Here is a 24,696-nt window from a genome sequence, read left to right on the forward strand (position 1 = left end):
TGGTGTAATTTGTGAAGACTCTGTATATTAAGGTTGATTTGAAAGCATCATGAAACTAGAATGCTAGGTCGAGAGTACATCTCCGCTATGGTGAACAGTTTATGTTTTGCATCCACTCATACGCCGGATCTGGATCCGGGCCTGAACCAAAATATTGTTACGTTTGTGGGGGTAGGGGATGAAATACCATCGTGGAGATAGAACTGTGTAGGGTAGCATATACTGTGTGTGAATGGGAAGCCAATCTCGTTGTATTTAAGTAGAAAAACTGTGAGCTTAAGATCGTTTACGTGTAACCACACGGGGGGTGGTTTTATATTAACTCGGTAGGGTCAAAGGCTAGTTTCTCCCAGTATGTGATTGCCTCCTGTGACCTTCTCCTCCAATTTTACAACAACAATAACAATGAGTTCTCCATTAAACCACAACAACCGACATAATCACCGACAGTACCGGACATTATGGTATCCCGGCCAACCGCCCCATAATTACCGACAGAAGACGAACATTCCCGAACGATGGCTAAACTCTACCCCCAGGGGATCTTAACCAGCAGGCCACGCCCCGACCTTTGTGATTGGTCGTGGAGATGGGGTGATCCAATGGAGCTCGGGTGATTGGACGGCGTCACGTGAGAGCGAGAAGGTTCGAAAAAGGAGGAAGAAGAATCGCTCAGGATCTCTCTCAGACTGGCTTATGTCTCGGTCGACTGCGGCTGTCTCATGTGTGATCGTGCGGAGAACTTTGTGGAGCTCTGTGAACCTTTGCAACATTGGAGGAGTGGGTGTTGTTGACGGTGGTTGACGGTGATAACACACAAGCACAACAAGAGTAGAGAGCAACTCGAGGCCCAATGGTGAAGAATCGCTTTTAAAATTTCAAGATTCTCGGATCTGGATTTGGATTTTCACCGAGATCAAATAAATTCTTTCTTGTCACACACCCAAACTGTCCACCAAGTTTAGTACAAATCCGTCCATAACTTTTTGAGATATCGTGCTATATTATTGTTTTTGCCCCATCACTCAATGGAAAAGAATCACTTGATAAATGATAGTATCCAGCTCTTCACCGAAATCGAATCAATTCTTCCTTGTCACACACCTAAACTGTCCATCGAGTTTCTTCCAAATTCACCCATAACCTTTTGAGATATGCTGGTCACAGATAGACAGACAAACAAACAAATGAAAAACCACTCATGGAGTGACACTTGGCAAAACAGAACAGAGTAGAATGAAACTCAGTACAGAATCCTTTTGACCTCAAAAATAATTAGTGGTTGAATTCAGTGACCTGATATGAAAATAGTCTTCAAAGTTTAAGTTAATCGGTTTAAAATTGACAATTTTGGAAATCTGACCTATGTTGACCTTTTGGCCTATGTTGACCTCGAAAATAGTTGGTGGTTGGTTTCAGTAAGCTGATATGAAAATCCTTTTCAAATTTCAAGTCAATTGGATGAAAATTGAGAATTTTAGAAATTCAAAAAAAGTGCTTGACCTTTGGCTTATGTTGACCTTATGACCTATGTTGATCTCAAAAATAGTTGGTGGTTGAATTGAGTTAGCTGATATGTAAATCCCATTCAGATTTCAAGTGAATAGGATGAAAAATTGAGGATTTTAGAAATTTGAAATTGTTGTTGACCCTTGGCCTATCTTGACCTTTTGGCCTATGCTGATCTCAAAAATAGTTGGTGGTTGAATTCAGTTCACTGATATGAAAATCATATTCAAATTTTAAGTCAATCGGATTAAAATTGAGGATTTTAGAAATTTGAAAAAGGTGGTTGACCTTTGGCCTATGTTGACCTTTTGGCCTACGCTGATCTCAAAAATTGTTGGTGGTTGAATTCAGGTAGCCGATATGAAAATCACATTCAAATTCCAAGTCATTCGGATGAAAATTGAGGATTTTAGAAATTTGAAATTGTTGTTTACCATTGGCCTATGTTGACCTTTTGGCCTATCCTGATATCAAAAATAGTTGGTGGTTGAATTCAGTTCGCTGATCTGTAAATCCTCTTCAAATTTCAAGTCAATTGGATGAAAATTGAGGATTTTAGAAATTCAAAAAAAAGTGGTTGACTATTGGCCTATGTTGACATTTTTGCCGATGTTGACCTCAAAAATATTTTGTGGTTTGTTTCAGTAAGCTGACATGTAAATCTCATTCAAATTTCAAGTCAATCAGATGAAAATTGAGGATTTTAGAAATTTTATAAAAACTCGTTGATCTTTGGCCTATGTTGACCTTGTGACATAATATGTTGACCTCAAAAATAGATGTTGGTTGAATTCAATTAACTGATATGTAAATCCCATTCAATTTTCAAGTCAATCGGATGAAAATTGAGGATTTTAGAAATTTTATAAAAAGTGGTTGACCTTTTGACTATGTTGACCTTTTGGCCGATGCTTATCTCAAAAATAGTTGGTGGTTGAATTCAGTTTGCTGATGTGTAAATCGCATTCAAATTTCAAGTCAATCGGATGAAAATTGAGGATTTTAGAAATTTGAAATTGTTGTTGACCTTTGACCTATGTTGACCCTTTGGCCTATGATGACCTCAAAAATAGTTGGTGGTTGAATTGAGTTCGCTGATATGTAAATCCCATTCAAATTTCAAGTGAATCGGATGAAAATTGAGGATTTTAGAAATTTGAAATTGTTGTTGACCTTTGACCTATGTTGACCCATTGGCCTATGATGACCTCAAAAATAGTTGGTGGTTGAATTGAGTTCGCTGATATGTAAATCCCATTCAAATTTCAAGTGAATCGGATGAAAATTGAGGATTTTAGAAATTTGAAATTGTTGTTGACCTTTGGCCAATGCTGATCTCAAAAATAGTTGATGGTTGAATTCAGTTAGATGATGTGTAAATCCTCTTCAAATTTCAAGTGAATAGGATGAAAAATTGAGGATTTTAGAAATTTGAAATTGTTGTTGACCTTTGGCCTGTGTTGACCTTTTGGCCTATGCTAATCTCAAAAATAGTTGGTGGTTGAATTCAAGTCACTGATATGAAAATCATATTCAAATTTTAAGTCAATCGGATTAAAATTGAGGATTTTAGAAATTTGAAAAAAGTGGTTGACCTTTGGCCTATGTTGACCTTTTGGCCTACGCTGATCTCAAAAATTGTTGGTGGTTGAGTTCAGTTCGCCCATATGAAAATCACATTCAAATTCCAAGTCATTTGGATGAAAATTGAGGATTTTAGAATTTGAAATTGTTGTTTACCATTGGCCTATGTTGACCTTTTGGCCTATCCTGATCTCAAAAATATTTTGTGGTTGGTTTCAGTAAGCTGACATGTAAATCCCATTCAAATTTCAAGTCAATCGGATGAAAATTGAGGATTTCAGAAATTTGAAATTGTTGTTGACCTTTGGCCTATGTTGACCCTTTGGCCTATGTTGACCTCAAAAATAGTTGGAGGTTGAATTCAGTTCGCTGATGTGTAAATCCTCTTCAAATTTCAAGTCAATTGGATGAAAATGGGAGATTATAGAAATTCAAAAAAAGTGGTTTACCTTTGGCCTATGTTGACCTTTTGGCCGATGCTTATCTCAAAAATAGTTGGTGGTTGATTTCAGTTTGCTGATGTGTAAATCGCATTCAAATTTCAAGTGAATCGGATGAAAATTGAGGATTTTATAAATTTGAAATTGTTGTTGACCTTTGGCCTATATTGACCCTTTGGCCTATGATGACCTCAAAAATAGCTGGTGGTTGAATTGAGTTCGCTGATATGTAAATCCCATTCAAATTTCAAGTGAATCGGATGAAAATTGAGGATTTTAGAAATTTGAAATTGTTGTTGACCTTTGGCCAATGCTGATCTCAAAAATAGTTGATGGTTGAATTCAGTTAGCTGATGTGTAAATCCTCTTCAAATTTCAAGTCAATTGGCTGAAAATGGAAGATTTTAGAAATTCAAAAAAAAGTGGTTGACCTTTGGCCAATGCTTATCTCAAAAATAGTTGGTGGTTGAATTGAGTTCCCTAATATGTACATCCCATTCAAATTTCAAGTGAATCGGATGAAAATTAAGGATTACAAAAATTTGAAATTGTTGTTGACCTTTGGCCTATGTTGACCTTTTGGCCTATGCTGATCTAAAAAATAGTTGGTGGTTGAATTCAGTTCGCTGATATGAAAATCCTATTCAAATTTAAAGTGAATCGGATGAAAATTGAGGATTTCAGAAATATGAAATTGTTGTTGACCTTTGGCCTATGTTGACCTTTTGGCCTATGCTGATCTCAAAAATAGTTGGTGGTTGAATTCAGTTAGCTGATGTGTAAATCCTATACAAATTTTAAGTCAATCGGATTAAAATTGAGGATTTTAGAAATTCAAAAAAAGGTGGTTGACCTTTGGCCTATGCTTATCTGAAAAATAGTTTGTGGTTGAATTGAGTTCGCTGATATATAAATCCCATTCAAATTTCAAGTGAATCTGATGAAAATTAAGGATTTTAGAAATATGAAATTGTTGTTGACCTTTGGCCTATGTTGACCTTTTGGCCTATGCTGATCTCAAAAATAGTTCGTGGTTGAAATCAGTTAGCTGATGTGTAAATCCTATTCAAATTTTAAGTCAATTGGATTAAAATTGAGGATTTTAGAAATTTGAAATTGTTGTTGACCTTTGGTCTGTGTTGACCTTTTGGCCTGTGCTGATCTAAAAAATAGTTGGTGGTTGAATTCAGTTTGCTGATATGAAAATCCTATACAAACTTTAAGTCAATCGGATTAAAATTGACGTTTTTAGATATTTGAAATTGTTGTTTATCTTTGGCCTATGTTGACCCTTTGGCCTATGATGACCTCAAAAATAGTTGGTGGTTGAATTGAGTTCGCTGATATGTAAATCCTGTTCAAATTTTAAGTCAATCGGATTAAAATTGAGGATTTTAGAAATTTGAAATTGTTGTTGACCTTTGGCCTATGTTGACCTTTTGGCCTATGCTGATCTAAAAAATAGTTGGTGGTTGAATTCAGTTTGCTGATATGAAAATCCTATACAAATTTTAAGTCAATCGGGTTAAAATTGAGGATTTTAGAAATTTGAAATTGTTGTTGACCTTTGGCCTATGTTGACCTTTTGGCCTTTTGACCTCAAAAATATATAGGAATTTGTGGCGCCCGTCTCCCCCGTCTCCCCCACCCTCAGGAAGAAACCCGGGAAGCACTAGAACTGTTTACAAGCGGTTTATTATAGAACCTTTAACATGCATGGAACATCCCAGTGTATGGGCAAGGAAACGTCAAAGATACATCGCACGCGAATCTCATTAGCCAGTAGCAATCCGAGATGCCCACAGTACACCAGTGATGCCCCAAGCCATACACTGCAATCTTCAAGCTTTCCCAGCCATATATTTGCCATATACTACAGCTTTCCCAGCCTTACTTTCCCAGCCATATACTACAGCGGTCATATATATTTGCTTTCTCCACGAGACAATATCCTGAAATCACCCACATGAACATTTCCCCCCCCCCTCCCCCCTCCCCTTCCATCATCCCACACTGATAAATCAAAGAGTACAAGGCGAAGGAAGCAGGTCAGGATGGACCTCACTGAGTGGGAAAGGAATGCTTGGACAAGCAATAAGGCGATAACGAGCTTGTTCGTGAGAGGGAGAAATGCCTACAGTATCTGGCCTTGGGAGCAATAGAGAGGAAACTGTGGACAGGAGAGATCGAGTGTCTATGAAAACATGTCTGGCTTCCCGTGCCGCGCAGACCCCTGTTGTTAGGGCGTCTGGAAAGCAGCGCAGTGCAAAGACGCCATTCAAGGGCCATTAGAGCCAACCTCCTAATTGCATTTGTCATTTGTGGTCTTAGACTGCCCTCCAGAGTATTGGGAGGGTATAGCAGTGGGAAATATACTGTTCAAACGCAAATTGGCTGGGGAAATGTGATTTTACTCTTTACCGCTTCCACACACACACAAACAAACACACACACACAAACAAACACACAAACAAACACCCACCCACACACAAAACACACACACACACACAAACAAACAAACACACAAACAAACACACAAACAAACACACAAACAAAACACAAAGAAACACACAAACACACACACATACACACACAAAACACACACACACACACACACACACACACACACACAAACCGGAGTGATCAACATACTTGCAAAAAAAATAAAAAAAATAATGCCAGGTAACAAATGGGACACACAGTAGTGAAAACATAACCTTCGTCCACCTTCGGTGAAGGAGGCAAAAATGATGGAGATGGTTGTGGGGGAGGGAGGGATGAAATCCTAACAGCATGGTGTCATTTTTGTGTGACTGACCAAATTGTTGTTGAAATTGCAGTTGTTCGCTCTGGAAGGAACTACAGCGATTGGGGCTTTTGGTGTTGGGGGTGCTTAGGTGCATGAAGCCAACATTGGGGCTAGTCGGTGGGGGTCTTTGGGATTATTTTCCAAAATTATGACCTGTGTTGTTTGTTACTAGTGAGGTACCCGTGCTACGCCTGGGTGGGAGGCCAGAAGCAAACAGACAATGCAGAAATGGCGAATGCTAAAGCATGAGACCAATAAATTCCACATTCCTGTAGCACCTTCAGTCGCACGTCAGACATGGACAGCAAGTTCGTGAGGGACTTCCATGAAAAACGTACCCGTTCGCAAACAAACAGGTACGTTTGTTCCATACCCAGTCAATGGCGAATCTGCATATGGTGATCTGCGAATTCACGTTTAGAAAGTAGAAACCGTCACGGCATTCCGTCATTCACTTGAACTCGACATCTCTTTTTTCATTCCAAACAACATAACTCCAATCACAAATTAAATAACATTAATATAAAAAATAAACTTTTAACAACATTCGTGATATAAACAAATATTTAAATCCTGATGTGAAGTTCCGTGCGGTTGGGTGAATACAATTATGAATTCAAAATCGTAATTGTGAGATTCCAATCCCTCAATTCCAATCATCAATTGATACTTTAACAAAACGATTAACATGATTAACGTTTCACGATTTAACATTACGATTGAATGATGAATGACGATTGTATTGGGATATTTTCAAACCCACGCATTGCCGTCATCTGTCGACTTCCGGATTCGCGGCAGGTTCGTCATTCTGAACATAAACAAATATTTAAATCCTGATGTGAAGTTCCGCACGATTGGGTGAATACAATTACGAATTCAAAATCGTAATTGTATTCCCTCAATTCCAATCATCAATTGATACTTTAACAAAACGATTAACACAATTAACGTTTCACGATTTAACATTACGATTGAATGATGGTTGTATTGGGATATTTTCAAACCCGCGCATTGCCGTCATCTGTCCACTTCCGCATTCGTGGCAGGTTTATAATTGTCATCAAAATCTAAACAGTATTGGTAGAATTTCAATAAAAGCCACACCACTGTTTATATCGGTAAATATTATTCCATCGTGTTTGGAAAAACTGGAAAATTGAAAAATTTGGAAAAATTTGAAAAACAATATACGATATAGCCTATTTTACTCCAAGGGGTCCCAGGAATACCCACCCAAAATATCGTTGCGATCGGTTGAGCCGTTTTTGCGGTACCTTCAAACGGACAGATGGACATTTGGTGAATTATAGTAAGATTGTGTAAAACATTCTTAATGTCCATTAATATCCAAGTTTAAAACGTGAAGTTATTTTTCTTGTTCTTTACAGGTGTGTGTTGTTGATGTGTGCTGACCAACCTCGTGCTCCGCCATGTGGAGGTTTCATCATCGTCGCTACCTGATCGTTGTGGCCTTTGGTGCCACCCTTCTAACTTTCTTATCAATCTACCATGATTTGACAAGGTATGGATATTTGGGTTATAGTTTCAGTGTTGAGACTTTAATTACTTTTTTTCTTGCTGCAGTTAATATGTTTGACCTTGATTGGGGATGTTTTTATTTTTCATCTCTGCATTTAAATGTGAACACGTTAACACATTTCACCAGAAAAATACAAATAATCTATTTGTTGCCTCTGCCACCAAAGATGGACGGACGTTATTTTTTCAGCCCTGTCTGTTTGTCTGTTTAGCTATGAGCAAGATATCTCAAAAGGTTGTGGACGGATGCAGACAAAACTTGGTGGACATGTTGTATGGATGTTTGACAAGGACGAATTGATTGAATTTTGGTGAAGATCTGAATCTGTATCTGATAATTTTAAAGTGATTTTTCACCATTGAGATGGGGCCAAAAACAATATATAGCATGTGTTACGGATTCGTCACTTCTGTTGTTGTGGTTCTCATCCACTGTAAACATTTTTGGTTCCATGTGCTATTATTGTTATCGTTGAAGTGAATTGGAGATAACTGTTTTCAAAAGGTAAAAAAAATTAATGTTTTTTAAAAAACGGAAACCGGATCGGGAACCGGACGAAGAAGAATAGGAAGAAGAGGAGGAAGAAGAGGCAGAGCAAGTGAGGTCGGAGAAGGAGCCGAGCTGCTTGGAGGTCTTGAGCAAATGCTGACGAACGGGGGTCACAAGTGAACTTTGGGTTTCCTGGGAAAGGGATTCCTGCGACAGAGTTGTTATCGCTGTGACAGATAAACCTGTGTGTCAGGTTTTGTGGTTGATTCCGAAGAGTATCGTTGGAGTGCCGTTACGTCTCGAGTACGGGCCATTGGCCATTTTGCCTCGCGCCCGATTTCGGATCGCTCCAGGCTCTTCACCTCGCTTCTACCATTTCACCGCATCCAGACGTTAACCTGGTGTGTCTGTGTGTGTGTGTGTGTGTGTGTGTGTGGTGTGTGTGTGTGTGTGTGTGTGTGTGTGTGTGTGTGTGTGTGTGTGTGTGTAACGTGGATTTTGAGTGGGAATTTGCGGTTCGCCGATTGGGAGCCGTTGAACGTCCATACCCGAAGGTGTGATTTCCCAGTCGCCTCTTGAGGACACCTTTGCCCATCTTTGGCAGTGTGACTGTCAACAGAACGGAATTCTGGTCTCGATACGACATCGTTCTGACGATCACTAGAGCGTGGATCGACTTTGCTTTGATGCCGGGATAGAGACATTGGGAATGTTCTTTTCGCTCACTTGGAGCACAGTGAGTTACATTGTATGAAACTGATGGTACCATCATAGGAATGATATATTGGTTGTACAATTAATTCATATTGTTATTGTACTGTTATTCTTGTGTGACCTTAATACAATACTTGTTTGTTGGTAACAATTGGTGTGGTTTCACCATTGATCTTTGACATACAGAATAACACATCTTTCTGCCGTGACTCCTCTCGGGGCTCGGAGGTACACCGTGACCGGGGTTTCGGGAGGAGCACGTAACACATGATACTTCAAAAAGTTGTGGACGGATGAGGACAAAACTGGGTGGATGAATTGGTTAGACGACAAGAACAAGCGATTCGATTTTGGTTCATGTCAGGATCCAGATCCGGCCTAGCAGTGGGATACAAAATGGTAACTTCAGCCTTGTGGAGTTATGTGTTATACTGAGTGCTGTTCTAGTTAGATATGTGAATGTATCAACATTTTTTTCCTGGTATTTGGAATGGTTTCTATCAAAGGCACTTCAAAAGGTCTCCTTTACTTTTTAATTAATTTAAACTTTAAAAAAAACTCTCCATCTTTCTTTCTCAACTGATGGTCCTGATGGTTATTTTAACACGAAATTGTGAAGCTAAAGGAATTCTTTCGATCTCACGTTTCCCTTTCTCCCTCCCTCTCTCCTTTGTAAAACTGTTTTGATTTTTTTTTTTTAACCCTGTTTCTGTGTACTTATATATTTCTAGTGAGCTTGTTGTTGGTCTACAACACATCGCTGCTGACTCAGTATCTGCCATCCTGGGAAGCGAAAGCCAAGGTATGGTGGTAGTTTTTATCAATACGTTCCATGCAACAAGAAATGCAACACAGGACAAAATGAATTTTTTGGATTGTTCTATGTGTGGATCACTGGTACAAAGGGGTTAATTACTGACAATAACTCCATTATGTGGTGATTGATCAAGTGAATTGTCAAGCAAAGTGAGACATGTGATGTCGCTGCATCTTCCAGGGAAAGTCGGCACTATCGACACCACTTCCCTCAGAGGACATGGAACGGATCACCTCCTATTGCAGTCAAAAAGCACAGCGGCGCAGAAGTCAACCGAGGTCAGGCCAGAGGAATGCAAACCACGCCATCACATAATGTTTCTGAAGACCCACAAGACAGCAGGAAGTACAGTTATGAATATACTTTACCGCTACGGCGACTACTGGAACCTCAGCTTTGCTTTGCCAAGCGATCATCTATTTGGGTACCCAGCGCTTTTCAAGAAAACGCGTGTCAGAGGTCATGAAACTGGCCAACCCTTCGACGTGATGTGCAACCATATGCGGTTCCAACTTTCTGAAGTGAGGCTTCCTGATTCCCCAACAATAATGATGGATTTTCTGGACCACAAATGATGGATTATCCCGAATTTAGAGAGTACATTTGCTTCACCCTGTAATGTTTTGCCTCATGTTTATTTCCTGTATGGTCGATTATCAGGATCACTGCTAAACATGAGAGGAGAGCAATAACACCTGAACTGTGACCTGAAATATTAAATTAAATTATCATATTAATTTGCATAAATACGATGGCAGGTATAAACATACATAGTGGAGTGTTTGCTACCAAGGTGAGCAAGAGAGAGAAGCAAGGTATTTTTCGGCAAGTACAAATATACGTAGTGGATTGTTTGCTGCCAAGGTGAGCAAGAGAGAGAAGCAAGGTATTTTTCGCAAGTATAAACATATGTAGTGGATTGTTTGCTGCCAAGGTGAGCAAGAGAGAGAAGCAAGGTATTTTTAGGCAAGTATAAACATATGTAGTGGATTGTTTGCTGCCAAGGTGAGCAAGAGAGAGAAGCAAGGTATTTTTAGGCAAGTGTAAACATACGTAGTGGATTATTTGCTGCCACGATGAACAAGAGAGAGAAGCAAGGTATTTTTCGGCAAGTATAAACATACGTAGTGGATTATTTGCTGCCACTATGAACAAGAGAGAGAGAAGCAAGGTATTTTTCGGCAAGTTTAAACTATGTAGTGGATTGTTTGCTGCCAAGGTGAGCAAGAGAGAGAAGCAAGGTATTTTTAGGTTGTCCAGGGTGTTCCAAAAAGACCCGAATAACTTTGGTTGTTAATATATTTAGAACCACAAATGACACAGCGATAACCTTTGGTTTATATGATACAGAAACTCATAGAGTTGTGTGCACACCATCAATACACTTCAATGTGAGTTCCGTTTGTCGTGCACAGGACATCATGGCGGTACATTAGCTCTTGCTATGTTCGGTTTTTTTTGTATACTGAATCGAGGCTCGTGAAAGAGCTAACATTTATTTCACAAACAAATCAACCAGACAAACAAAATATACAAAAAGAGGGAGCGGAAGACAAGATGGGGAGAGAAGGGGAAGCACACAACCACAACATTTGAGAGCAGGGAGAAGTGTGGGAGGGAGAGGGCTTGGGGGTAGGAGGCGTGGGAAGGGGAGGGGGGGGGGGAGTGGTATAAAACACAAGGGGATGTTTGCAAGGGGTTCAGCATGTTTGCTGAACATGCCCAACATGCCCACCGGTGCGCATGCAGCTGTGATCTGAGAACGAAGATCCTGCAGGTTTGCCATTTTGGTGTTGTGGACAACATCATTGACAAAACCCCACAGAAAAAACAAGGGGGATCTGGTGATGGGCCAATCTCTATATATAAAGGAGGAGTGTCTGTGTGTCTGTCTGGATGTCCGCTTATAACCCAAGAACTACACATCGGAGAAAAGTTTTAGACACAGATTCGGAATCAGCATAAAATTCCGGTGGTTATAGGCTACTTTTTATTTTAATATCAATGGTTTAAAAAACCGCGCCAGCTGCAATTCCATGGTGTAGTTTGTGGCGGCGCTATTGCCCCTTTCCGATCCCATGACACATTGCGGTTCCGATTCTTGATAAGGTCTATGCGCTATCACCGACACTTTTCCACCTTTTCCATACCTTTTAATCAGATTTACCTTATCGTCCATCGTAACCACATTACACTTGGAAACACTAGCATTATCCTTTTTCGGACCCATGGCTAACACAGACACAGTAAAGGAATACTGTACGTCGCCTCTGTTTTGAATGAGAATCAGCGGTTGCGCGTACATACAGTATACTGTACGTATATATTTATATTTTTTTAATGTGCTTTTTATTGTATTTTAAATTGTTTTTTTTAGCTTCTTTTATTGTTAATTTATGTACTATTTTATTTATTTTAAATATATTGTTAAGGAAAACAAATGTTTTCACGTCCGTAGGAGTGACGTAATGTCGCACATAATGACGTTCGCTGCCTCGTCATGAAAGAAATTATGATTCTCTTGACAAAGTGACATGCAGATAAGGCAGTAAACCTCCCAACTGAGTTTCTCAACAGTCGTCAGCCTCAATTCTAAAATCCTTAATTTTCATCCTATTGACTTGAACTTTGAATAGGATTTACATATCGGCTTACTGAATTAAACCACCAACTATTTTTGAGATCGGCGTAGGCCAAAAGGTCAACGTAGGCCAAAGGTCAACCACTCTTTTTTTTAGTTTCTAAAATCCTCAATTTTCATCCGATTCACTTGAAATTTGAATGGGATTTACATATCAGCAAACTGAATTCAACCAACAACTATTTTTGAGATCACCATAGGCCAAAAGAGCAACATAGGCCAAAAGTCAACAACAATTTCAAATTTCTAAAATCCTCAACTTTCATCTGATTGACTTGAAATGTGAAGAGGATTTGCATATCAGGTCACTGAAATTGAACCACCAATTCTTTTTGAGGTCAGCATAGGCCAAAAAGTAAACATAGGCCAAAGGTCAACAACTTAAGGTGAAGTTTTTAAAATCCTACATTTTCATCCAATTGACTTGAAATTTGGATAGGATTTGCATATCGGGTCACCTAATTCAACCACCAATTATTTTTGAGGTTAACATAGGCCAAAAGGTCAACAACTTATTTCAGGAATATTTCAAGACATATTTCTGGCGCAGGGGCAATCAATGAAGGTTGTAGGCCTGAACTTCACAGAACAAGGGTTTGCCCATGGCCAGCTGTACGTGGGCTGCTCGAGGGTTGGAAAACCAAGCAATCTTTATGTCTTGGCACCAAGTAAGAAAACCAGAAATGTTGTATACCCAGAGGTTTTGAGAAATTGAAAATTGAAAAAACGTCATGTAGGAAATGTACTGTGATATTGCTCTAAAATATACATGTTCTTTTCATCATATATTTGTATTATTCTTATTCAACCCGGGCGAAGCCGGGTACCTCACCTAGTGTCTTATGTCTGGTGATCGTGGGGGCCAATCGGTTGTTCCGTCTTGGCCAAACCAGCGACCTGGAAATTTTTTCCTTCAGGACGGCTCAAATGACTAAGGCCCAATGAGGATGTGCGCTGTCCTGATGAAAAATGATATCAGGTTGCTGATCTTAAATCTGTGGGAAGGCGAATCCTTCCAACATGTTCATGAAAATAATTGTTGAGGTCACTGTATCCACCATAAAGAAACACGGACCCAAGCGGTCATGGAGAAGGCCACCCCACACATTGACCTTTGGACTGTCGCGTATGTGTTCAATGACCATGTGGTGATTTTCAGAGCCCCAGATCCTCACATTATGCCGGTTGACTACCCCGATACATGAAAGCAAGCTTCGTCTGTGAACATGACCTTTTTCAGATAATCTTCGTCATCCCCGATGTGACATTTTCTGGGACTTTGTTGAAATGATTCACGCCCTTGTTCAACGTCTGCTGCACTTGTGCTTGGTCGAACAGTACTTTTCTGTTTCTGACAACTTCCAGTCTCCTTAAACTTATTGTACCACTCTGATACTAGTCTGCGATGGTGGATTCCTTCCATACATTGTATGGAAATTACGCTGAACGTGCGTGTCAGATCTCGTCTCGATGAACCATTCGATGCACTGAGCTTTCTCCTGTGGAGTCGCCATTATATTTTACATTGAAACACCAGACCTGAAAATATAGAAAACCTTGAGTTTCTGTGTCATACATCATTTGTGGTTCTAAATTTATTAACAACCATTGTTGTCCAGGTCGTTTTGGAACACCCTGCACTTTGGAGGAGGGGGAAATTGCTGTGATGATGAGAGAGAGATGCAAGGAATGGTGGAGGAGTATCTTTTGGAGTGATAGAAGATGGAAAAAATTTCTTCACCATTGAAAGATGGGGTCAAAAATGATATACAGCACGATATTCGAAAAAGTAACGGACGAGTTATGACGAAATTAGGTGGATGAGTTGGGTAAGTGACAAGAACAAGCCGATACAACAACGACCGCCCCCCCGCCCCCCCAGGGGAGCTACCGCAACTGGCATGAGGACTGCTTTTCCCCCAATCAGCTCTCTTTCGACATGGCATAATTTAACAACAAAACAAATTGAACTCGGAGTAAATATAAGAACATGCATTACCAGAACAGAAAAATACCAGTTAGACGTCACTATCAATATATATATATATATATATATTGTTGCAGTTTTGGGAATAAAGGTAACCCCCCCCCCCCCCCCCCCTCTTAGTTAGTTGCACCACAACATGTAGCCTCGCTTTAGCCAGTTATTTCTTATTCAATGTTAAAGTATAGTCTCCTTTCCTGTGTTAGTATGCGTTGGAGCAGGTGAATAAGTGTAGGCTTCGTTGTTCTTTGGGCTGGAATGCCATGTGCTCTTTGGGCTGGAATGCCATATGCTCCTTGGGCTGGAATACCATGTGCTCCTTGGGCTGGAATGCCATGTGCTACGCCCAGAACGAGTCTGGGAGGGCCCGAGGGAGGAGCTACAGGGGAGTGGCCGGTAAGCGACAAGCAGCCAATGGAAGCTCAGGGGAGTGGCTAACAACGGCAGCCAAGGGAGGGGCTTGGAACATTCTAATGGGACTCTGGGGAGGGGCTATAAAACCCTGCCCCCCCCCCCCCAAGAAAAGAGGTGTGGTTGAAACTCTCTCTGTGATCGAGGCTCTCTGTGCACGAACTCTCCCTGCCCTGCTCTCTGCTGCCTGTTAATAGCGCTTGCGAGGACGATCTCTCCCGGGGCCACAGACGCCAATGATCTCCTTGCCTGAGCTCCCTGCACATGCCGCGAACATCCCAGGGACACGCCGAACGAGCTGACCGGGGCGAACGGCGCCAACGACCGCGCTTGGAGCGTGTCATCCTTCTTCATCCATTTCCCCGCGTGAGTCAGTGGGCCCTTGTCCGGGTATTAAGTAAGGGCGATAAGTTTCTGCTCTGTGTCTCTTTGCCCTGATCATTTGTACATCTATCTATAATTCCAGTAATCTCTGTGTGTCTGTGTGTCTGTGTGTGTGTCTGTGTGTTTGTCTGTGACCGCTGTTTCTCGACAACCACGGGTCCGATATACTTGAAACTTGCCAGGTATATTGCTGGGGACCCGAGGATGTGCCTTTTCAAGGTTTCATATTAATCGGACAAGTAGTTACCGAGCTATGGCGATTTCTTTACCAAACTCCGCAAGCCGTTCGCTTTGGACCAAACCATTGCATGTAAATAGAGGGGGGGATTGTCACCGTACTCGCAAGCCGTTCGCTTGGGACCAAACCATTTCATGTAAATAGAGGGGGGGGGATTGTCACCGTACTCGCAAGCCGTTCGCTTTGGACCAAACCATTTCATGTAAATAGAGGGGGGGGATTGTCACCGTACTCGCAGGCCGTTCGCTTTGGACCAAACCATTTCATGTAAATAGAGGGGGGGGATATAATTTTAGATATATATATATAGTACGGGCATGCCCTAGTTATAATAAACCTGTGTTCTTTCGTATCCATTTGGCCATTCACGTCATTTCCCACCATTGGCTTCACACTGTACGAATAAAACTGCTCAATCGGGTTCAATAAGAATTAACGGCACGAGTCACATGACACGCAAACCGCTCGGGTGTCTCGGACCAGCGTGACTCATGCAAGATCCAGTCCCCATTCTCGTGGCAGCGTGTGTATCGAAGGTACTTGGGGATTTGACCGGATACCCTTCCGCACGCTCGCTACGGGGGTGGTGGCTGGAATTGCTCTGCAATCCGCCCCACGAGTATAAAGTGGGTAGCGGCCTCGTGGACCCGAAGGCCTGAGGGGGAAAAGGGTTTAAGACCCCTCTGTACGTCGACGGGCTCGAGATCTGCAACAATATATATACATTGTTGTGGTTGTGCCATAAAGGCAAACCCCCTATAGTTAAATTGCACGACAACATGTAGCCTGCATTAGTTAGTTATGTCTTATTGAGTGTACAGAGTAGCCCTCCCCATTGTGTAGTAATCAGACCAAACATGCATTGAGTAGGCAGGATGTCAAACCTTCGTGTCACTGGGAGGAGCCATAACACCGGATGTACAGGGAGGCGTGGCCATTAAGATGTGCAGAGAGGTGTGGCCAGAAACACGGCCCACGTGACCAGTAAGTGGGCGGGACAACCCGTCTCCATTATGCGGCAAGTCCCAGGCAATGGGAGGCTCTGAACATTTCAAAGGGCGTGACCAGTCCTGATATTAGCCCACGCAGATCGCATGATCTCTCTCTTTTCGCTGGGACATCACAGAGGACACACCTGGATTCTCTTGCTCTCTTTTGCCCTGGGATTTCGCCACGTGGAGAACACACCTGTGCTATTGCCCTTTCGCCACGTCCTCCTGCTCTGTTCTCTTTTTGCCTCGTGGATGACACGATCTCTCTTGCGTTTGGGACTTTTCACGGAGGACACACCTGGACTCGCTTGCCTTTTCGTGTCTCGCACGACACGGGCTTGGCCCTTTGTGTTCGGCGCCCAACACCCATCGTGTCTGCGCCGATTGTTTTGCGCTATCTGGCTGACCCGCGAGCGTTGGCAATTTCCACTCGTCCGACCTGCGTGGAATCTACCTCGTCCAGGCTGCACGTGGGGACTGGGCTGCGCACACCAGACCACATGGTCACCAGCGAGAAACCCATTTGGGCCAGTACGTACATCGGTGCGATCTTTAATAACCAGTGCCCTTTTTGTCCCTGTGAGTGTGTGCGTCAGAGAGTTTAGGTCCCAGTCGGGGTTTATTATTAGGTAAGGAATATTAAGGTAAATCTTTGTCTCTGTTCTCTGTGCCTTGTAAAATATAAGGCTTTACATTTTGTTACTTCCCAACCTGTTCGGATATGTCCTTTCTCCATTGACCTTGCATCATCTGAGACCGAATTAGGCTCGAATCAGGTTCATAATCCTTGTTGGGGTAAGGGCCGCTTTCCACACCATGCTAAACCGCTCGGCATTCAATAAGGTGTGTGAAAGTGAGGGTTCGATTGGAGGGTTCATCCCTCGTACCATCTCGACCTCCTTACCATAACAAATTGGTATTCAGGAGTGGGAAGTCGAGTGAACGCGACCCCTCTTTACCCTCCCAACCTTACCCGCAACTATATATATATATATATATATACGTATATATATATACATATATATATATATATATCCGGTTCTGTCGATGTACTAAGGGGGGGGGGGGTGAAGTCCCCGGTTCCCCTCAGATACTGGGTCCACAGGACGCCGGCCGTGACTAAACTCGTGGTCGACGGGTTGCAAAGCAACTTCAATTGCCAATCTCCCTATCACGTGTCGAAGAGTTATCGGTCACAACCCGAATACCTTGCGAGATCACATGGCCGGGAAGACCGGGGATTGAACCTTTGCATTCCCACACCTTATGGTACGCCGAGTGGATTGCACGGTGTGGGTCGCGGCGTTATCCTGCATGATTTATGGGCCATATTAAAGAGTCAAATTCGGTTCGGACAATGCTGGGCCAATGGGGAAAAAGACGTACTTGAACAGGTTGAAAGGAAACAAAATGTACACGTTGTATTTACAAAAAGCACATATAAAGGACGAGAGGCAGGCTTATCAATTCTTACCTATCTAAATCCCAACAGGCGCCTTGCACATACACACTGGGAATAAATCACACAGGTTAAACTCGTACTGAGCAACGTGCAGTCGCGGACTTGGGTTCGCCAGCTTCCGCGCACAGCTCACGGCCCGTTCAGGACGTGCAGCTTTAAGAACGTCCGCAGGACGAACCACCGCTTCGACGTTAGCACGAACGACGATCCAGCACGAATGAATTCAGCGCAGGAAGGACGAACCAGCACGGAGGACACCACGAGGAACGAAGATCGAGCGCAGGAAGGACGGACCAGCACGGAGGGCACCATGAGGAACGAAGGTCGAGTGCAGGAAGGACGAACCAGCATGGAGGACAGCAAGCTCGAAGGACCACGACGAGTGGAGGGCGGAGAGAGAGAGATAGCAGAGAGAGAAAAGTGCGATGGACATGGGGTTTATATCGGGTCGAAAACCTCCCTTGAATGTTCCACAGGCTCCCATTGGCAGAGGCAATACTGGTAGATTGCCGGCAAAGTTTGCTAGAGACGTGTTCAGTCCTGATTGGTTGTTTTACGTGTCCACAACCTCCCATTGGCTGCTTACGCGTCCACGACCTCTCGTTGGCTGCTTGTTGGTGACGTGGGCGGTTCTTTTAGCCACGCCTACCACAGTCGGGTTGATCACGTGGACTGTGCTTGTAGCCATGCCTCCTTGCACATGAACCAGCGTCTTCCTTCCACTATACGAAGGTTTGAATCCTGCCTAAACTCAACTCATATCTGCTTTAATTACTACACAATGGGAAGGGAGCTAATCTTTGCATTTAATAAGAAATAACTGACTAATGCAGGCTACATGTTGTCGTGTAATTAACTTGGGGGCGTGGGGGGTTCTTTATTGCAAAACCACAACAATGTATATGTGTATATATATATATATATATATATATATATATATATATATATATATACATATATATGTATAATTTTTATAAACAGGAATCAAATTCCTGCGAGGGGCTAAGTGTGAAAAAATTCTGACTCAATGCGGAGCTCGAACCACAGACCTCCGTTGATAACGCGTCAACAGCCCACTGCGCTATTGAGCCAGCCGCAATCTCCTCAGAACTTTTCCACACTTAACACTGCGAGCTTTATCATGGCCGATGTCTTGCGTGCCTGCTAGGCAGACCCCGAATGTTAGCGTAAGTATATGCATGCGTATGTATGTGTGAATAAGTAGAAATGCATTGAAGATTAAGTCAAATACAATTTTATAAACAGGAATCAAATTCCTGCGAGGGGCTAAGTGTGAAAAAATTCTGACAATGCGGGGCTCGAACCACGGACCTCCATTGATAAAGCGTCAACAGCCCACTGCGCTATTGAGCCAGCCGCAATCTCCTCAGAACTTTTCCCCACACTTAACACTGCGAGCTTTATCATGGCCGATGTCTTATGTGCCTGCTAGGCAGACCCCAAATGTTAGCGTAAGTATATGCATGTGTATGTATGTGTGAATAAGTAGAAATGCATTGAAGATTAATTCAAATACAATTTTATAAACAGGAATCAAATTCCTGCAAGGGGCTAAGTGTGAAAAAATTCTGACTCAATTCAAAAATAAACAGGATTCAAATATATATAAAAACAAATATATATATATATATATATATATATATATATATATATATATATATATATATTGTTGCGGATATGGGATTTGCATCCATCCATATCCGCTTGTAAATATTCCCCTATTTCCTCAATACTTCCCAACTATCCCCAATCCCCCATTCCCTAGTCCCATTTTCTGTAAACAACACTCTGTAGACCCGACCTCCCCCTATTTCCCCCATTAAATGTCGTGCCCAGGTTCACCGCATATCATGTAAGACAACTATAGGACATCTTGCTAGTTATTCTTAGTCTATGTCAGTTAAGGACTCGTTTCCATTAATTCTGACCCTTCGTTGCACCAGAATGTGATTGTATGGCACCGTTAGGAAGTTTAGGACCTCCCAATACCTCCCCGCAGCTCTTCCTCACGGTTCAGCAACAACAACAACAACAACAGCAACGGCAGCGGCGTGCACAGGGAGTGCGCGTCCTCACTCCGGCTTGGTTGGTAGGGGGTGTTGGGAGGGCACGAGGCCTTCCCAACGAGCCGCCATCGAACATGTGCTCGATGGGGTTACCAAATAGGGGCTCCCTGTCAGCTCCTCGTCAAGGGCGGAGCCCGGTAACCCCCGCACCCAATGGAAGCGGCGGACCGGCCCCAGGGGGGTGGAGCCAACCAGCCGAGGGCGTGTCACTCCCCGCTGAGCATGCGCAGGAAGAGGGAGGTGACGTCAGATGCGCGCTGAGCTTGAAGCAAGAGAGACGTCCCTTCCGAGCGCTGTGACACCTCCCTGCATCTCTTGGACCGTGCTTGATCCTGTCCCCGAGCCAAGGTGCACCTTCTGCTATCAACCTACCTGTCCTCCCTGCCATCAATCCCTGTGTAAGTCAGCCTTGTTCCGTTTGTCTGTGGTCTGTCTGGGATAAGATAAGACTGTAATTAAGTGCCTATCTCTTCTGTGTCTTTACCTCACTACCTTGTAATCTACCCCTTTTCTCCACCACTGTAATTATATCCTCCTCCGGAGGTCTTGAGAACTGTACCCCTTGCGTCGGTTCATCTATCCCAGTCGTTGTGTCCTTTCCATCATTGATTTAGCATAGCGCGATTTGGCCAACGTTTGGGTGGAATCGGGTGAGTTGGGGAAGAATCGGGGGAACTGTTAGGTCGCGGCAATACCACCGCTCGGTAAATAACATCCTAACCGCGTCCGTAACAATATATATATATATATATATATATATATATATATATGTATATATATATATATATATATATATATATATATATATATATATATTGTTACGGTTTTTAGAACCTTCAATTTGTAAATTTAGTATTAAATTTCCTGTGTACATTTCCCCTTTTAATTGGCTGTTAATTGAAATGAGTGCACCGTAGCTAGTCCATGTACAAGCACATAGGCCACCATAGAACCTCTCTGTAGTTATTTCTTTATTCTATGTCAGTATAAGGCTCTGTTTCCCATTAATTGACACTGCATTGCACCGAATCGAATAAGATAGATCCCCCTTTTCAAATTCCCCCAAAGCCTCCCTTTCCAACTGCATCATTGCCAACTGCATTATTGCAAACTGCATTTGCCTCCATTACGCACGTGGTCAAGCCTCGGAGAAGAAGGGGGAGGAGCTACATCAAGGGCGTTGCCCCCCCATCGTCATCAAAAGGTGGAGCCAGCGAGCCCCCACCAGCCAACCAGGGTTCATGAGATACCATCACGGGCGTGGCGCGCATTGATCTTGAAGCGCGTTATAAAAGTGCCCGCGCAAGCCTTTTCGGAGAGATGCGGCAGATGTGGCAGATGCATGACCCAGCAGATGTGTGACCCAGCTGAGTTCTGAACCAAGGGATTTCTGCAGAGAGCCGCTTTGTCGGGGAAAGTGGTGCGTGAGACTCAAGACGCCAATGGTCGGAAACAGGTTTTACAAAAGGTCACAACTTTATTAACTGGTTATTCACTTCATTCCATTACCAAATAATACCGTTTAACTCAATGGACCATTTTAACTCTATCCGCATAGTCCCTCTTTCGTGGCTGCAGCGCCGAACCCGTGGTACGCGTTCATTCCGTCAGGCAGGGCTTCTGATAGCAAGTGGTCCTGACTCAACGTTTGCTCTGGTTTATATGGACAAACTGGAGTTAATCCCCTGTCCGCTGAATGTTAATCCTTCGTGCGCTAAAGCTCCTTGGTCATCCACAATCGCCCTGCCGGCACCAACTCGCTCCCCTTCTGCTGTGAGTTCCATTTACACAGTAGGAGGGTGCTCTAGCCCAGGGCTGTACAGGAGGTGGACAATGGACTCCCAGCTTTAACAGAGTGAGATACATTTCTAACATTCTTACGACCACCTGCTCGTACCTTGGTTCGTTACTAGTTCCAACCAATGAGTTACACTGAGTTACACTTCCACAGCTTCAACCAGCCGAGTGAAGCCCTGATGGGGCAGCGAGTGACCCTACCGGAGTGCGGTGTAAAGCTGAATACGAGGAGCTGCCGGCTCTTCGCTTCCCGCCCGGAGCGGACCTGTTTGCTGTGCCCTGTGGTCCCACCTTCGCATCCTTCCAGCCATTCGTTCCTGCCTTCATTCCCCCATTCGTGTAAGTCCGTTCTTCGACCACGTGTTTCTCCCCCATTTCCCCAGATAGATTGTCAAATTTCAACTCGTTATTTTTTCGTCCATGCGTTATTGTTTTGATTATAGTTACTTTTGGTTTGAATTTCCTGTAACTTGTAATTATTTAATCGTGTTCTGCTCCTCGTGTGCGGCCTTGTAGTTGTACCCCCGTCGGTGTTTGTTATCTTAATCGTGTTTTGCTTGGCTCTTAGTTTTTTTCCCTTCTACCCCGAACATAATACTCTGTCTAACGTTCTAAATCCCCACCTCCCCCCCCCCCCCGCCACCCCCAAAAACCAAACAAACAAAAAAAAAACCAAAAACATTTATTTCCCTTTCTCCACGTGTACTGTTGACTCATCCTGTATTTTCTGTCCAGGTGTGCTGTTCGCCCCGCCCCCATTAACTCCTTGCCATCCACCGTTTGCCCTTCACGTGACTCGTGGTGGTCCCTCTCGGCTCTCCCCCCGTTGGTATTTTTGTGCACATAAGATTGTTCACGGTTCTGTTTAAATATTATTTAAATATGTATAACCTTTCCCCTTCAGTGTTTTACTCAGTGGTATTTTACAACACGCTCTTTTTCTTCCTATTTAAAAGGCTTCTCTCAATTTCCTCTCCAACTCATTCCACCTCAAAAAAAAGAAATTCAATATCTTATACGTCTCCCTCACTACATGGTCTAAATTCACATTCATTCCATCCCTCCTCCATCATTCTGAACCGGATTGCTAACTTGAAAATCACAACAAACCCAATTTGTTTTCAATGTTCGTCTTTCATTAATCATCCACTTTCTAAACTCCCCTCTTGCCCCTCCCATCCAAATCCCTCCCCTTGCACCTACACTCCTAAACTCCCCCCTTGCCCCGCCACTCTTAAACTCCCCCCCAACCCCTCCCATTCAAATCTCCCCCCATACCATTCCTCTCCAATTCTCCCTCCTCCCCCCTCCTCCTCAAAGCTGCCTCCTCCCCACTTCATCTCCCTTCTATCTCATACCTCCACCCCCCCCCAACCTTCTTCTTTCCTCTGCCCCCCCCCTCAAACAACCCCTCTCTGTGCCTTATCCCTTCACCTTCAAACCTTTCATCCTCCTCATCCTTCCCTTTCTTGGAACTCTTCTGCAATCGCTGACACACTAACAACTGCTCTCCCTACCTCCCCCTCTCATCCTTCATCTTACCCTACTCCTCCCCTCCCCTGTCCTGTACCCGATGCTCCCCCTCTCTCTTCATTAACGGTATGGACCTCAAACATCCGGGGCCTTCGCTCAAACCTGACTGATCTCTCCAAACAGGTTGCTTCTGACAATCCAGACTTGATCTGCTTAACAGAGACTTTCCTCCTTCAAGATGTCTCTGATTCCTTAATATCTCTTCCTGGTTACTCCCTCCTCCGGTATGATAGACCTGAGCCTTGGCCTGGTGGTGGGGTGGCTATCTTTATCAAAAACTCTCTTCCTCACTCTCCTTGCACTGCCCTCTCTCCTCCTCACCCCCAGGAGTACCTCTGGCTACGGCTTCCTCTCCGCTCCCACCTTTTGTTCATATGTGTTCTGTACCGTCCCCCAAACAGTGATGACTCCATCTACATTTCACTGTCTGACAACATGGACCAACTTCTATCCACTCATCCCAACTCTCTCTTCCTCATATGTGGTGACTTCAATTGTCATCATGCCACCTGGTTGGGTGTGGGTTCCTCTCTCACCAGTCATGGCACCTCAGCAAAGGACTTCTGTGACTCACTGGGATTGACACAATCTGTCAATTTCCCGACCCGGATCTCAGCCAATGGAGTATCTTCTCTTCTAGACTTGGTTATGACTAACTTCCCTGCTAATGTCTGCTGCTCTTCTTCTGCTCCAATCGGTTCTTCTGATCATGTGCTTGTCAAAGTGGACATCTCTCTGGCCATTCTCAGAGAGCCTCCTCAGCGTCGACGAGTCTGGCATTTCACTCAGGCCGACTGGGATGGTCTTCAAGCAGCCATCAATCGTCTGGATTGGTCTCCCATCTCCACTGCCTCTGACATCAATTCTTCCTGGGAATTCTTCCAAAGCAAACTGATCTCTCTCATGCACAGATTTATCCCATCTCGCCTTCATTTGTCTTACCCTTCCTCCCGTCCATGGTACACTGAATCTTGTGGTGAGGCAGTTGCCCTGAAACAACTTGCCTTTGCCTCTTGGAAGGCTAATCCAACTGAAGGAAATCTCAGTTCCTTCCACCAAGCTCGGAACAAGTGTGTGTCTACCCTCAGGAGTGCCAGGAAGCCCTATCTCTCCTCACTCAAGAATGAACTCTCAAACCTGTCTCCTTCCTCCAAATCCTGGTGGCGTCTGGTCAAATCCGTTTCTGGTGTTTGTTCCCCCTCCATCCCCTCCCTTACCTCAAATGGCCACACAGTTGACATCGCACGTGACAAAGCCGAATG

At 43.4% G+C, this 24,696-nt stretch overlaps 1 protein-coding gene across 1 annotated transcript in view; it reads left to right on the forward strand.

The window, feature by feature from the left end:
• The window catches only part of LOC137427408 (uncharacterized), a 36,111-nt gene extending 14,607 nt beyond the window's left edge, over window positions 1-21,504 (forward strand). The window contains exons 2-6 of the mRNA XM_078769183.1: window positions 7,734-7,867; window positions 9,820-9,890; window positions 10,086-10,426; window positions 15,139-15,307; window positions 21,248-21,504. Coding sequence (XP_078625309.1) covers window positions 7,776-7,867; window positions 9,820-9,890; window positions 10,086-10,426; window positions 15,139-15,243 — 609 coding nt within the window. The 5' untranslated portion in view covers window positions 7,734-7,775 and the 3' untranslated portion in view covers window positions 15,244-15,307; window positions 21,248-21,504. The remainder of the gene's footprint in view (window positions 1-7,733; window positions 7,868-9,819; window positions 9,891-10,085; window positions 10,427-15,138; window positions 15,308-21,247) is intronic.
• Window positions 21,505-24,696: the final 3,192 nt, after the last annotated feature.

This window comes from Myxine glutinosa, unplaced genomic scaffold (genome assembly GCF_964187855.1).
Source record: "Myxine glutinosa unplaced genomic scaffold, kmMyxGlut1.1 SCAFFOLD_1649, whole genome shotgun sequence".
Taxonomy (NCBI): Eukaryota; Metazoa; Chordata; class Myxini; order Myxiniformes; family Myxinidae; genus Myxine; species Myxine glutinosa.